This window comes from Carassius auratus, chromosome 26 (genome assembly GCF_003368295.1).
Source record: "Carassius auratus strain Wakin chromosome 26, ASM336829v1, whole genome shotgun sequence".
In the NCBI taxonomy this organism is placed as follows: domain Eukaryota; kingdom Metazoa; phylum Chordata; class Actinopteri; order Cypriniformes; family Cyprinidae; genus Carassius; species Carassius auratus.
In genome coordinates this window covers 9,155,215-9,170,328 of record NC_039268.1, presented here as the reverse complement: position 1 = coordinate 9,170,328, position 15,114 = coordinate 9,155,215, and the positions used below count along the sequence as shown (strand labels likewise).

Sequence of the window (15,114 nt, the reverse complement as noted above, 5' to 3'; positions counted from 1 at the left end):
AGCTAATGAGTGAATAGCGGAACCCCTGACGGTCATCCTCAGATGCCCACTGGTTAATCAGTATTATACATACCAGAGTGGCCACACATTGGTTATGCTGAAATAGCTAATTGGGTCATTAAGTGATTAGGATTAGCATATGGTCAAATGGATCATGCTAAACAATGAAATAATTGAGGAACTGACTAAGCATGAACATATTCTGCACAGTAAAATCAAAACTAATTACATAAAAGAAACAGTTCATCCAGACATGAAATTTCTGTCATCATTTATATATATATATATATATATATATATATATATATATATATATATATATATATATATATTTATATCAAAAGATAAATTTTCAGCAAGGTTGCCCCCCCCCCCGACTTCCATTAGAGCTCAAAACCATGTAGAATCAAGGGGTTGGGGGCATAGTTGCTTCAGAAAATGCTTTTTTAAAATCAATGTTTAGGGTTTTGAGGGTATGCAACATTTAATTTCCAAACAGAGAGATTCAAGATAAACCAATGTAATAAAATGTTGGCACAGTCACCTTTTTCTATTGCAAAGAAAATTTGAATGTGCTTTTTAGTGTCACCCACTGGACTTTTGACTTTGAAACTGCCAAGATGCTAAGAGTCAAAACTATTTTTGGAAAATCTGAGTGCTCTCTGACTCTTCATAGGCAGCAAGGATATTTCCATGATCACGGCACAGAAACGTAGCAAGGACCTCGGTAAAACAGTCCATGTGACATCAGGGGTTCAACCATAATTTTACATTCCCAGAACGTAATAAGATCTGTTTACGTTCAGTAGACAGCGCGCACATTCTGAACATAAACAATGCTTATAACGTTCTGGGGTACTCTCCAAAATGGAGGAAGAAGTTATTATTGTTTTCTTTGTGCAACAGACTCACCATCTAAATATATTATCTTTAGTGTGCATGGAAACAACTGACATCTAAGGTTACTGTCTAAATTTTACATGGCATAGAGAAAACCATGGAATCCCCTATTTTGTAAATCATTTTTGAATATCATTATTTAGAAAACTGCACAAAGTTCGAAAAAGCTAAATATCTAACATTTTTATAGAAATTAAAAAAGAAAATTGTATATAATGAAGCTTACTGTGACGTTGCGGCAAGGACATTTTGAAAAATGAAGAGTTGAAAAACAAAAAATAAACATGATCCAGATTAAAATCTTAATGACTCCATTGAATTTTGTTGACCTTTTAATTTGTAGGCCTACAAAGACTCTAATGGTAAAATTAGCAGGTTTTTTTTTTTTTTTACATTTTGGAGAGTCAAAAGTGCCAGTAGCTGCAGAAACACCTATATATAGTACACATGATTGACTGGCTGACTGATTGTTTACCATAAACACAAGTTTCCTTACTGCATAGCTGATATAGTCATAGATCTCAGACACACACTCATTTGACCAGGAATTTACTGGTAGAATGATTACATGGTCATTTGATCACGCATAAGCACACACATGCTCTTTACTGGTACCGTGGCCATACTTCCATATGTCCCTGTTCATAATGTGGGACATCTGCTCGAAACCCTTCTGTTGACTTTAGTTAAGCAGCCATCAATCACCCAGACAAAGAAAGAGAGAGTGTTTAAGCTACGTGTGTTTTTGGGCATAAGGAAGACAGAGTGTGCGGCTGTGTGTTTCTAATGACTGAGTGGCATTGTTGAGTGTTTATGTAAGTTTAATGAGACAGTGGCTGTATAGTGCTTTATTTTTAATAAGGTAAAGATGTTCAGTGGAGGCAGGCCATATATAACTATCTGTGTGTGTGTGTGTGTGTGTGTGTGTGGGAGAGGCAAAGAGGACAGATGCATTAAGCTGTTGTAGGAGGCATTAGCAGAGCACCACATGTGTCTTCTCAAGAGTATTGTCACAGGATTTTTATTCTATGCTGTCATTCCTCTACTTTTACTGTTTTTACACATTACACAGCTATGGGCCTATTCAAATATGTGGATGTTTAGAAATACACTTTTGACACTCATTATTTTATTTAATATATCCAACAGCGTATATTTCTGTAATACTTTAGTATAGGTATAAGAAGTTGCTTATTAGCATGCCTATTATAACATATTGGCTGTTTATTAGTACTTAAAAAGCACATATTAATCCCGAATCCTAACCAATACCTAAATTTAAAAACTACATTACTAACTATTAATAAACAGCAAACTGGGAGTTTGAGTCAAATGTCATAGTTAAATGGTTTGTTAATAGCGAGAATTGGACCTTAAAATAAAGTGTGACCTATATTTACACTGCAATGTAATTTTCAACATATCTAGCATTTGTGAATACACACAATAATATTTTTCTAAATTACCTGCTAGATTGAAAAAGATGGACAATTAAAAATATTCTGTAAGTGATATTTACTTAAACAATAATTGTTGAAATGGTTATTTTTTATTTCACCCCCGTTTAGGTCATTATAGTTCTATGATTTGTATTTAGTAATGGATTCCATAGTTTAAAATTGCAAGTCTAGAACAAGATTAAAAAACTGTTACAGATGTGAAGCATTTAAATAAAAGCTGAAACAAATTATGACATTTCAAGGTGACCTTCATATAAACAAAAAGTTGAAATCTTTAAAAGTTAAACTCTAGTTTAAAACTGTAGAAGCATAAAAGTGCCTGAAGGTAAAGAAACGGCCAGACGCTCATTCTTTTTTTTCTTTTTTTGTCAGATGATTAACTGGTTGCATGGTCAAACACACACAACAATCAATAATCTCTATTAAATATTATGGATTTGTTTTTCAGTGTAATCGACTTCATTACACAGACATGATTCAGAGACCGGCTAGATTGTCAAGAGATATAACAGATCATTACATCTGGGTTCAGCTGTATCAGTTTCTCTGCTTTTGAGCTGATTTGTTATTAATGACAAATACTATGCTTAACTAAACTTAAAAATGGTTCATAATTCCATAGTTAAAAACAACATGACACCATTCACATCTAATTTAACGTTTGTCGCACAGAAGATATTACATAAACCTTTCACTGGCCAGCACTCCACAGTCCTACAAATACAAGACGAGTTTTTGTGTTTATCTGTAGTATCTTGTAATTGTTGGTCTATGCACACATGCAACTAGAATAGTCTTTCGGACCATGAGCGCTGCATATGAATTTAAAGTAGGTCATCCTTGATGTTGCTCAAGATCTTTGTGTTCTGTTTTCTTCTTTTGCATTCTGTCTAGCTCCCTTTGAGCACAAGAACACACCCTGTGCTGAATGTACTCAGGTGGTTTCAAAAGAAGAAAGTTCTTACTGTCTGAGAAAACATTATGGAAATAAATTCCTTTTTTTGAATAATGTGCAAGGATGCATCTTGCAAAATTTAATGAGAACCTAAACAGGGCTAAATTCTGAGCTCCTGTTATTTTTGAATTGGAACACTGTGTACAATAAAAGTGACCTTTAGCTGTAACATTAACATTCTCTTTGCTTGCTCTGTGTGTGTCCTTCTTACTTTAGGTGTGCGCGTCAGAGAGGAGCTCCATGGCTAATGTGAGACGCATCTTCAGCGAGTCTGTGCAGAGGTCATCAGGGTCATCGGCGGTCATGTGGTCCACACGCCTACTTTTCTTCTTCACCCTCTTCACACCCGTCACACTCGGTAATACGCGCACACTCACACACACACAGACAAAAGCCAATTATTTCCTTGTTGTGTTGTTTTCGCCGAGATGGATAAATGAGATGTCTTACTGCTTTTATTTGATTAGTTGGCCCCCAACCTTGAAGTGCAGACTGTCAGATGAAGACGAGCCAAATGAGAGCGAAGCGCGCAGCCCTCAAATCTTCAGTGAAAATTCCACAAAGTTTTTGCGTCTTATTAAAAGTTTTGGAAACTATTAATTGAGACATCTCTTCTCGCAGCAATAAATGATTCATGAGCAATCACAGAATTTCACAACCACTGCACATCCGTTATGATCAAAACATTCCCACATATGCAGAAAGGCGCTCCCGCACATACGGGGGAGAGAAATTTAAAACACACAAACAAAAACAACTCCAAAGCCTTTTAATAGATAGCTGCGTTTTGCCAAACACCATAGTGAAGTATGAAATATAGCTGGGTTCTTTTCCAGTGAACGAGCCATTTTACGGGCCAATCCATAACTATAAAAATTGCGTGTGAATCTGTTAAAAGTGCGTGAGATAGAGTGCAGGTGTAAGAGGATCTGACAGATCAATAATCATAGATGCAGACGTCTAGACTCTCGTGTGTGTGCGCCACATGCGAGCGCGACCCCGTGTGTGCGATTCGGTCCCTCAAGTGGGACCTTTAACGTAACAGTTTGAGCTCAGAGGACACTGGGGAATTGGCCATTGGGGGGAATTTTTTAAAAACCTCAAGGCAACGTTCAACACAAGCGCTCCCTCATCGACGTCCTCTGTATCTCTGTAACGCACACATTCATTCAGCCTCTCTCCTTTTTTCTCACTGTCATCGATTGCTTCTTTTCTCTGGCACTCACCTTCCACCAGTCTCAAGGGCGCTAAAACACAGTTCTACCTCGACAGGAGCCTTCCTTCCTGCACTCGATTCTACTTAAACTAATAACCTACATTATACCCATAAGCCATTTCAGTTCTATACATCAGCTCTGCCCACACTCTCACTCACAGTCGTTTCTGCTGGCCTTTGCTTCCTTTTAGAATCGGAATGGCTCTTATGTGTGTGCGCGCGTTGTTAAATCTCGATGGAAACGACTGCGATGGCGAGGGTTAAATCCTGGATCCTGATTGGATGATGATGTGGCGTCTCTGCTGTCAATGCGCGTGCTAATCGGAGGCAGCAGCAGAATATGAAATTAACTCGTGCGCGCAGTCAAGTGTCATTCACATCCCTGAGATTAATTTCATAAGAGCGCGTTTGCGTGAGGGTGTCTGAATCTGTATGTGTCTGTCGTCTGTGCACACATTAGAATGCAGTTTATTGTGTTGGTGTTTGTCTATGGCTATACGTCATGCGGGGAAAGGAGTGTGTTGCTACGGTAACAGGAAAGGGGTGGTGGTAAAGAATGTAGTTTTTGATTTAAGTGTCTGTGTGTGTAATTTAAAGAAAGGTTATAACTGAGGAAATGATAACTAGATATATGTGACTTTTGGGTGCAGATATGAGGTCTTTCTATTGTATTATGAAAAATAGTTTTGCTCCCAATAACTATTCTTTTTGCTGCATGCCGTCTCTCTCTAACACACTCCAAAACTGGATTATTTTATATTTGAGAGAGAGTGCATGAATGAAAGATGAAGAACGCTCTGTTTGTGTTTAAATCTGTTACATAGTTTGTTCGACGTAATGTTTTCCTCTCTCTTTTTTTCGCAGTTTTAAGTCGTGCTCCAGTGCCGATGGCTGTGGTGCGTCGAGAGCTGTCATGTGAGGGTTATCCTATCGAGCTGCGCTGCCCGGGCACCGATGTCATTATGATCGAGAGTGCCAATTACGGGCGCACAGATGACAAGATCTGTGACTCGGACCCCGCTCAAATGGAGAACACTCGCTGCTATCTGCCTGATGCCTACAAGATTATGGGCCTCAGGTAGAGAGATACATCCACATGCTTTGTGCTTCATTGTTGTCTCACAGGTTGTATGAATGTGTGTGTCTTTGTGTGTGTGTGTGTGTGTCAGTGTATGGCTACGTACACACTGCAGCTAAATGAGTCATTCCAACAAGGAGGACTATTTGTATCCGCAACATCTGGTGAAATAATAAACCTACTGTAATAAAAATATTTTAATTCGACGTACATTTAAATATTTAAATAAATATATGTGCATTTTTATTTGTGTGTAGACAGTCAATTGTATATTAAAATCACATTTATATCAACGCATTCATTTAAATTATAACAGGTTTCAATTTCATTGAATTTATGCCTTTCACTTCTACTTAAAATGATAGGGAGGTAAATAATATTGTTTTATATTATTTGATATTAAAGCTGCAGTAGGGAACTTTTAACGCTCTAGCGGTTAATAAACAGAACTGCTTGTGTCTTGCGGAAGAACATCGTAGCCGGAACTACTTCTCTCTGTTTATGTCTATGAAGAATCACAAAGGTACTGGGTTACTCCGCCGCGGTACCCCCGAAGCAATCTAAAATAGTCAGAATATAAACACTTATTATAGGTGTACCCTAGTGATTCAGGACAAGCTAAAAACACGGAAAAATGGATTCATGGTGTACTCGCTTATTATGTTTATTTTTCTACATTTTGAACACAAACAAAGTTACGGACCGCAGCTCTGATTGGTTGTTTTTTACCGGGAACGCATGACTTTCTGCAAATGGCAATAGGACCACTGGGAGGAGCCAGAGGAGCCAGAGGAGCTTGATTTTTTTCACAGATTATCTGTCTCATATTCTACTGTCAGGACATAATGACAGGTTTAATAAATATGTAAAAAATATTTTTTTTTACAAAAGTTCCCTACAGCACCTTTAAATGGCACAATGAAGAGGACATTATATAATTTAAGTTTTAAAAGGAGAGAGTGCCTGCTCTTAACATTCTTACATAATTCGTTTATTCAAGCTTGAAATAAGATTTCTCAAGCAGAAGGAATTTACGTAATTTGTTCTATTTATAGAAAAGAATCATGTTGTTGGCTACTGAATACTAATGATAGGAGGCCATAAGCCTTGTTATTGTTAAGTAAAACTATTAAAATGTTTTAGTTGATTTTAGAAAGGAGAAAAACTGCTTAAAAACAAAACAAAATTAAAATGAGAAATGTTGTATTTGCAATTAACTGAACTAAAACATTTTACAAATGAAAATGCTTAGTTGTGAAAAACTTAAACCTAAAAATAAAAACTAATAAAAATGACAAAAGCACATCACAAAATTGCTAAATCCTTAACTAAAATTTAAATGAAAGCTGAAAATATAAAAATGAAAGTTAATTCAATATATTAAACAATACTAATAGCATATAAAAAAATAGCATATAAATAATTTTAAAGTAATACTGAACATAAAAAATCTTACAATTAAAAAAAATATTACATTTAATAAATTTATGTATTACTTTATTTAAAATAAAGTATTATTTTCATGTAACGTTTTATATAGTGTCACTTAAAGATGCTCCTGACAGAATGCTTAAAATTCTGCTGAAATTGTCTTTACAATTAACAATTGCAAAATGACCGTGAATGACTGAGAGTGCAAATACATTCTAAACAACTAAATTCACGGTTAAAACATCCAGGCAGTGACAATCACAATTTTATTCAATCTGAGTAGTATGTACAGACCCAAACTGAGCAGCTAGTTAGTAATGCAGTAATGCTGCTATTGAGTTATCACTGTGTCAACTGTTGCAACTTGGAGTGTATCCTGCATTCAATACACACATGGAATAATCATTTTGGGTATTTATTCCTGCATTTAAATGTGGTTGTCATTCCCCAAACTTTGCATTGTGTACGTGGGCTGTGTGTTAGGTTTCAGCTGAGCTCATTGTGGAGAGCGAAACTGTCAACACTTTGATTTGTAGGCATAATTAGCACATAAGAGCGTAATAAAAAACAGGAAAAAGACATTGTGCCTCAAAAGCAGATGTTCACGATGCAGAACAATGCAAGCGTACTGTATATTTGTGCAGTGCTTTTTTTTTTTACACAGCACACAGAATTAATCAGATGTACTCATTTGAGATTGTCCACGTTACATAACGCCCCAAACATCAGCCTTCAAACATATTAGCCACCCTGCTTGCATTTTTCAATGTTGTCTGGCAGGACAAATGAATTCTTTGCCTCTGAACTGCACAGACGAAGCCGAGCTACAGAGAAAAACAGAACCCACGCAGAACCCCATTAGCATCTGCGTCATCACAAGAAACATTATCGTTTCAGTTCCGGCTAATGTCGAGAGCACAACCTGCTATCGGTCCGACCTTGACTTTGACTGGGGATGACAACCTGGCAGCCCATGGACAAGAAGAAAGGTGTAGGGATGTAGGGAATGGGTTACGCATGAGAATAATCACAAACTATGAACGGATGTGTCATGCTGCGTAACGGCATGCCTTCCCCTTATAAAAGATTCATAAAAGTGGCGGCTTCTACTGTATGGTTTTAATTTTGAACCGGACAGATTTGATTATATGGTCTTTTGTTCATTCAGAATGACTCCCAGTGTGTGTTTGTGTGTGTGTAATCAGTGGAAATGTGTAAGGGAGAGAGCACCATATCCTGCCCTGAGGTTGCCTGTTATACCACCTGCCAGCTGCCACACACACACACACACACACACACACATGCACACTGCCTCAGGGTAGACCAGACTGTAAGATCCAATTAGCAAGGCCATAGACCATGCCCAGAGTCAATGTGGAGGAAATTACCATTTATGAGTTCTCTTTCATACACGCAAAAATACCTGTAACACATGCTCACATTCTCTTGTGAGACTCGATTTAGATGTTTAGATGCTGGCTGCATGCTTTTATCAACACACAAGAGATAGATTTTTCAGTTTCTGTAACTCTGAACTGCTAATGTGCAAGGCACGCTCAGAATGTAACAGTGTATAATTCCCATAGAGGAATTAGGAAACGTTCCATGAAACGGAAGACAAGAGAAAGATTTTGCCTTTTTTCTCTCTCGGTCCTGCTCTGCTGCTTTTTATAGAAGCTGTGACTGGAATCACACATCATTTATCATTCTCCACCTCATCTCCCGCTCTCCCTTTCTCACTGTCACTCGCTCTCTCTCATTTTGTCTGACCTTTACATCTCACTCAGTTTGGGCTAATGTATTCACAGAGTGTGTGTGTATGTGTGTGCCACGGCGGGCTAATGCTCTAATCAATGAGGGGAGGTAATTGGAAGGTGATTGTTTGGGAGCCCCTTATCCAAGATCTATTGGCAGACATAATATATTACACAAAGACTAAGAGATTTCAACTAGCAGGTCTGATGCAATTCAGAGGAGAAAGAATAGAACTGATTTCACACGCTGCATGCTAAACACTGGTTCCAGAAATGAAAAATGCGAGAGAGCTTGTGATTGGTTAGGGTGTTTGATTTTCTCAAATTATTGATCATGTTACATTGCATGTGGAAATAGTTTTGGTTTTGTTAAAAATTAAATTAGTTAAAAATCTAAAATCATATCATTGCCAGTTCTGAAGTGTGCAATAGATCATGCCTATTACTGTAATTAAAAAATATATATATACTTATTTGTATTTTTACTGACTTTGTATTTAATTCAAATTATGCTGATTTAAATCAAAACATCATTCTTTCCATTATGGAGGTTTTCATCACTGTATTACAGTAATTGTTTTTTCACATTAAGAGAAGTTAGGGGTGATTATGCTTATTTGTCACCCCAATAATGTCATAAAAAAAAAAAAAAAAAAAAAAAAAAAAAATATATATATATATATATATATATATATATATATATATATATATATATATATATATATTGCATATACAGTACCAGTAAAATATCTGTTTTCTATAATATTTAATCTCTTATTGTTTTTGTTTTTTTGAGTAAAATACAATATGATATTAGTATTCCCCCTTAAAGTGATAGTTCACCCAAAAATGTAAATTCTATCATCAAGAAGATATTTTGAAGATTGCTGATAATCAAACAGTTGGTGGTTGCTATTGACTTCCATAGTAGGAAAAGAAATACAATGGAGGTCAATGGTTCCACCAACTGTTCGATTACCAGCAATCTTCGTAATATCTTCTTTTATGTTCAACACAAAGACATGAGGGTGAGTAAATGATGACAGAATTTTAATTTGTGTTTGAACTATCCCTTTAATGACCAATTAGATATAAATTAGAGTTGTGCCATGTACACTTTAATAATGATGAAAAACAATTATGCTGTATATAGCATTTCTCTTCTTACATCTTATATGCGTGTTCTTGTTGCACGTTACATATACTTACTATTATAATAACAATAAATGATGCATAATTACATGCAAGTAACCTTAAAAACCCTAATCCTAACCCTAACTATATATTAAGTACATGTAATTAATTATTATTACTCAGTACTTAAATGTATAATAACACTGTAACAAGAACACTTTAAAATAAAGTAACCGCATGTACTGTGGTAATGTACATTTACATAATTATGTGATTTTTTACAAAAAACAAAACAAAACAAGCAATAGCATGTACAGTACTATAGCAAAATACAATACAATTTCATTCAAAATCCTTGGTGTGCTGCTTATGCTTATTTATTTATTGATTAGAGATTTTCCTTCCTAACCTTCTATTGATTGTGAGGAAAGGGTATTTGTGGTTTTGCCAAGCTGTGAAGTAAACTCAAAGCTAATGGCTGTTTTCAAACAAGACAAACTCTTCAGTATGTTCCCAACTTACTGTTTCAATATATTTAAACGCTAGAAAGAAAACTGCACTTGTCAAACCAGTTGATATTTTTGTTGTTGACGGTTTACATCTATATTAAATGATTTCATGAAAAAGGGGGACAATGTGGAATTCCTTCTTAAAGCAGATGGTTTCTGAATCGATCACAAATGTATATTTATAGCTGTCACAGTGTCGACAGTCGAACCCATCATCTTGGCATTGCTAGTGTGAAGCTATTGTTGAGCTTCAAGGATGCTCATAACTATAAAAACTGCCCCACCTTATTGTCCTCAAATGAGTACAAATCATGATATCCTGTGTGTGTTTGTGAGCGAAATAGGAAACAGTTATTCACACACATAGGAAATCCTCAGATATCTCAGTCAGGTGATGTTCTTCAAGGCCAGTGTCTCTGTACATCTGGATGATGCTGATACATTCATGTGACAGACGCTGCCCCAGACATCTCCTCACTTCAGCCTGTCTGATCGGATACACCCAAACAACTCTGAACACAAATCTTAAACACACAAAACCCCAGACAACATTTCCTAGGCGGGGGCATTGAGTAGGCTAATGGGTGTTTTGTGCATGCAAATCATTTCCTTTAAAGAAGAAGACAAAATAATCTCCTCTCCTCTCCTCTTAAATTAGGTCATATCTGAGTGTTGCACACTGCCACACAAGAGCTGTCGCCCCGGAAACCAGAGATGCCCCACAGCACTCTGGGAGTATGACTGTCACACTCACTCAGCACAGCAATTAGGGCCCACATACACACACACACACAAACTGTAACACACACTTAACATACCTGCATCTATACACAAATATACAAAAATGCCAAGAGAGCAATCCTGTAAAATATTCCACTCTCTGAAAGCTTGAAAAGTAAGATGCAAAACACACACACACACACATGCGTACACGCATACACCTGAGTCCATCAGACTTTCGATTGTCTTATAATGATCTTGTGAAGCTAAGGTTGGAAACTTAAAAAGCTGAAGTGTGTGTTTGTTTGTCTGAGCGTGCATTTTAAGCGCCCCCATGGGTTTGGACTGGAAGGTTTCCATGGTTACCCGTTAAGGGAGATATAACTAGGGCTGCACACTTAATCGAATTTCTAATCGCGATTACAATTATGGATCCCACAATTACATAATCGTTCAAAGCGGCAATTTATCGTTCAAAGTCCACTTATCTTATTCTGCATGCTTCAGATATGTTTTTTCTTTCTTTCTACTTTTTATCTTAAGGGTTTTTCCATTGTTTTTGTTTTGGTATAACATTATAATACCATTCATATTTCTACTTTTTTTATTATTTAAAGAAGAAACCAATCCGATGTATATCTGACATCGAGGCTTATTATTGTAGAAAAGCACAAAGTTGTTCAGTTGGAGTCTTTTCAGCTTGTTTATTTTCATATAAATATACGGCATGCAGTTGCATCAAATAATGGTATAAACATCATTCAATGTAAATTGGGATAATCGGAATTAATAATGACTGTAAAAATAATCGTGCAGCCCTAGATAAAACTGCACTTTAAGATACGTGTGTATGTTTGTACACATGTCAGTTGTGTTTTGTGTGTGTGCTTGTATTTCTATAGGGTGTAATAATAATGAAATATGACAGAGATGTCATGTGGTGGTCATCCGTGTGTGTGTGTGCATGTGTTCCTGCCAAGCAGGATTTGTCAAAACTGCCTTTTCCTCCATTTTTTTTTCTTTTTGTGGGTGTCAGAATTCGGTCAGCTCTGTATTTTCAGCCCTACATGTACATACGACCTACATAGGAATTACATTTGAAGAGCAGCATGTGTTCCTGCTCTTTAGGGAGCACACATTTTGAGTCTTTCAGCTTCATTGAGATTGTTGAGTAAAAGTATCTTTTTTCTTTCACTTGATGAAAATGGTATCTTAGGGCTCATTAATTTTTATCGTACATATTGAACGAGTACATATGGTTCATATGCCTAATGGCAGACTGATATTGAATGAAGTGAGCTAATAGCCTAGCCTTATCTGTCTGGGTGTATCGTTCTCTCTTTCTCTCTCAGGTGTAACAACCGAACTCAGTGTGCAGTCGTTGCTGGCCCTGATGTTTTTCCTGACCCGTGTCCTGGAACGTACAAATACCTTGAGGTTCAGTACGAGTGTGTGCCATACAGTAAGTTCTCACTCACATACAGATATAAATTAAGCTTTGTTCAATATTGCTATTGCTATTTCTCATTCTTAGGTATTTGAACACATTTCTAACTTTTAAGTATGAAACTTTGGTGTATAACTCATTCTTTTGTGCTACTGGCTATAGGCATGAATTATATTTGAAATTGTGTGGCTTGTTGAGAAGTGGTATGCTATTACTTCTAAAAGATCCTTGAATGTGTCAGACTTAAATGAATATTCTGGGTTTAATACAAGTTAACTCAATCGACAGCATTTGTGGCATAATGTTGCAATATTGCTACCACAAAAATGATTTGCCCTCAAGGTTATATTGGGAGTAAAATCTTTTTTTTGTTTTTTTTTTTTACAAGAAGAAATGTAAAGCTTATGATTTAACGAAAGCTCCTGTCTTTGTTTTTTATGTGTACCTGCTTTTTATTTGTATTCTTTGACCTGCAAAGGCTGTTAGGTTTTTAAAGAAAGTAAAAAAAAATAAATAAAATAAAAAAAATTGGATAAAACATTGTTTATACCATGTTGCTATACATTTAAAACATTCAGTATTTTAACATTTACAAATGGATCACATTCACTTCCATTGTTCTGCAAGTTCTTTGCTATAACCCAGGTATTTTGTTTTGTTAAAGTAAAAAGCAAAATCCAGTTATAATTTGTACATTTAATTTGTAATTTGTGTATATATATATATATATATATATATATATATATATATGTACATATAGAATACCAGCAGCCTCAAACTGTTTCAAACAAATTTTTTAGGTTGAAGTTAAGCTCTGTCAACAACATTTGTAGCATAATGTTGATTATCACGGAAAATTATTTATCTTTGTAACTTGTTTTTCTTTTAAATAGCAAAAAATTCTGTTAGAGAAACACAGAAGATTGCATTTTTTTTATTAATTATTTCGTAAAAGCCTGTTTATTATTTGAATTGTTCTTTGTGAGGAAGAAATCCTTTTCTTGGTAGATGAAAGTTAAGCCTTACTGATGTAACTCCATTGTGATTTCTGTAAACATTGTTTTACAGAAAGTTACGTCATGTCCCTTTCTGGTATTATTGCACGTATGGTGTGATATTTGCCAGGTTTTCTGGCATTACTGAGGTTTAGCCATTATGACAAATTGGTTGAAATATTGGATATAACTTTAGCCAGATGGCCAGTACACGAGTCCCATGCCAACACATATAATGTGTTTTTTCTTTTTGCCTGGCCCTCGGTACTTTCTAAGTGCCTTATTAGACCTGCATTTTTTTGGTGTTCTTTTGGTGCCTTTAAAAAAATCAACTGTAGTAATGGACTTTAATAATAAAAATTACACCACAGATAATTTCGATAGAGTTTAAACATCCAAGACGGGGGCATTTTCTGAAATATGGCCCTCACAAGTACAGAAAAACAAGTGCACTCACATCTACTCAGACAAAGAGCCTCAAGACCATAATTATGACTCCATTAGTTCAGGTTTTTATTCACTGTCAAATTTTCATATCCAATTGATTAGAAACATTTGTATTTCCTAACAGCTTAGCATTGCAGTGATTGCTACTGTACCTGGCACTTCAATCAGATCTGTTACCAAATATGAACTTGGACCTGACAGAAAAATGCATATGAATGTACTTCTGTTGCATTTATCCGCTGTTGTCCGACCTCATCCCTTGCCATGACTCACGGGAAAAGAGCCTGTCAATCATCCGAGGGTTGAGCGATGTGGTTTCAAGTTCTCACGGTTTCTGTGGGGTTGGTGTTCCAATCTGGGGTGGCCATGGCAACGGTGACGATAAATCAGTATCGTATGACTGCGGCACTGGCAGCAGGAAAAGCCTGAATACACTCACACACTTTGTCTCACATTCACATACACACTCATACTGATTCACAAATGGGTGGATTAGCAGAGACATGGTGGAATTTCTTGCACAGAACTAAATGACACAAAGGACACGCAGGCAGGATGCACACACAGTTCTTTTTGACCTTTTGACCATAGATCGTCCTCCGCATAGGGGCCATGAAGTGTGTGTGAGTGCTCATAAGTGCACACATCTGTGTTTTTGACCATCTGGTCAAAAAAAAGGCCTAAAACATTTTTTTCCACAGGCCCACTAATTAGTGGGGAGGTCCATCAAATGTACGGACATGCACACAAACAGTCTCACATGCACACACACAGGCAGGTAATTTAATTACTTCAGTCTTAGAAACCCATGGGAACATGTTCCAAATGTTTTCTTGAGGTTTTTCTGGCTTTCTCTTCTCCCCTGTGATGGAGGAGCTGGCAGAACTCCAGTCAACCTTTCTGCTTTGGCCTCAATATGGGACGACTGTTTTACCTACACGCTTAAAAAACTTCACCTCATATACTGTAGATACTCAGTACCTGCTCCTTAGATCTGTGTGATTAACTACTGTCTTTATCGAGGGAATAAAGGAGTTTTTAAACTACAGTCTAGTAATTTAGCTTCTA

General features: G+C 36.4%; 1 protein-coding gene across 9 annotated transcripts in view; it reads left to right on the top strand.

Moving 5' to 3' along the window:
• LOC113044263 (adhesion G protein-coupled receptor L3) overlaps positions 1-15,114 on the top strand; it is a 102,423-nt gene that overhangs the window by 21,899 nt on the left and 65,410 nt on the right. For all 9 annotated transcript variants that reach the window (XM_026204083.1, XM_026204078.1, XM_026204076.1 and 6 more), the window contains exons 2-4: positions 3,532-3,673; positions 5,396-5,609; positions 12,510-12,619. In XM_026204083.1, the coding sequence (XP_026059868.1) occupies positions 3,556-3,673; positions 5,396-5,609; positions 12,510-12,619 (442 nt within the window). In that variant the 5' untranslated portion in view covers positions 3,532-3,555. The remainder of the gene's footprint in view (positions 1-3,531; positions 3,674-5,395; positions 5,610-12,509; positions 12,620-15,114) is intronic.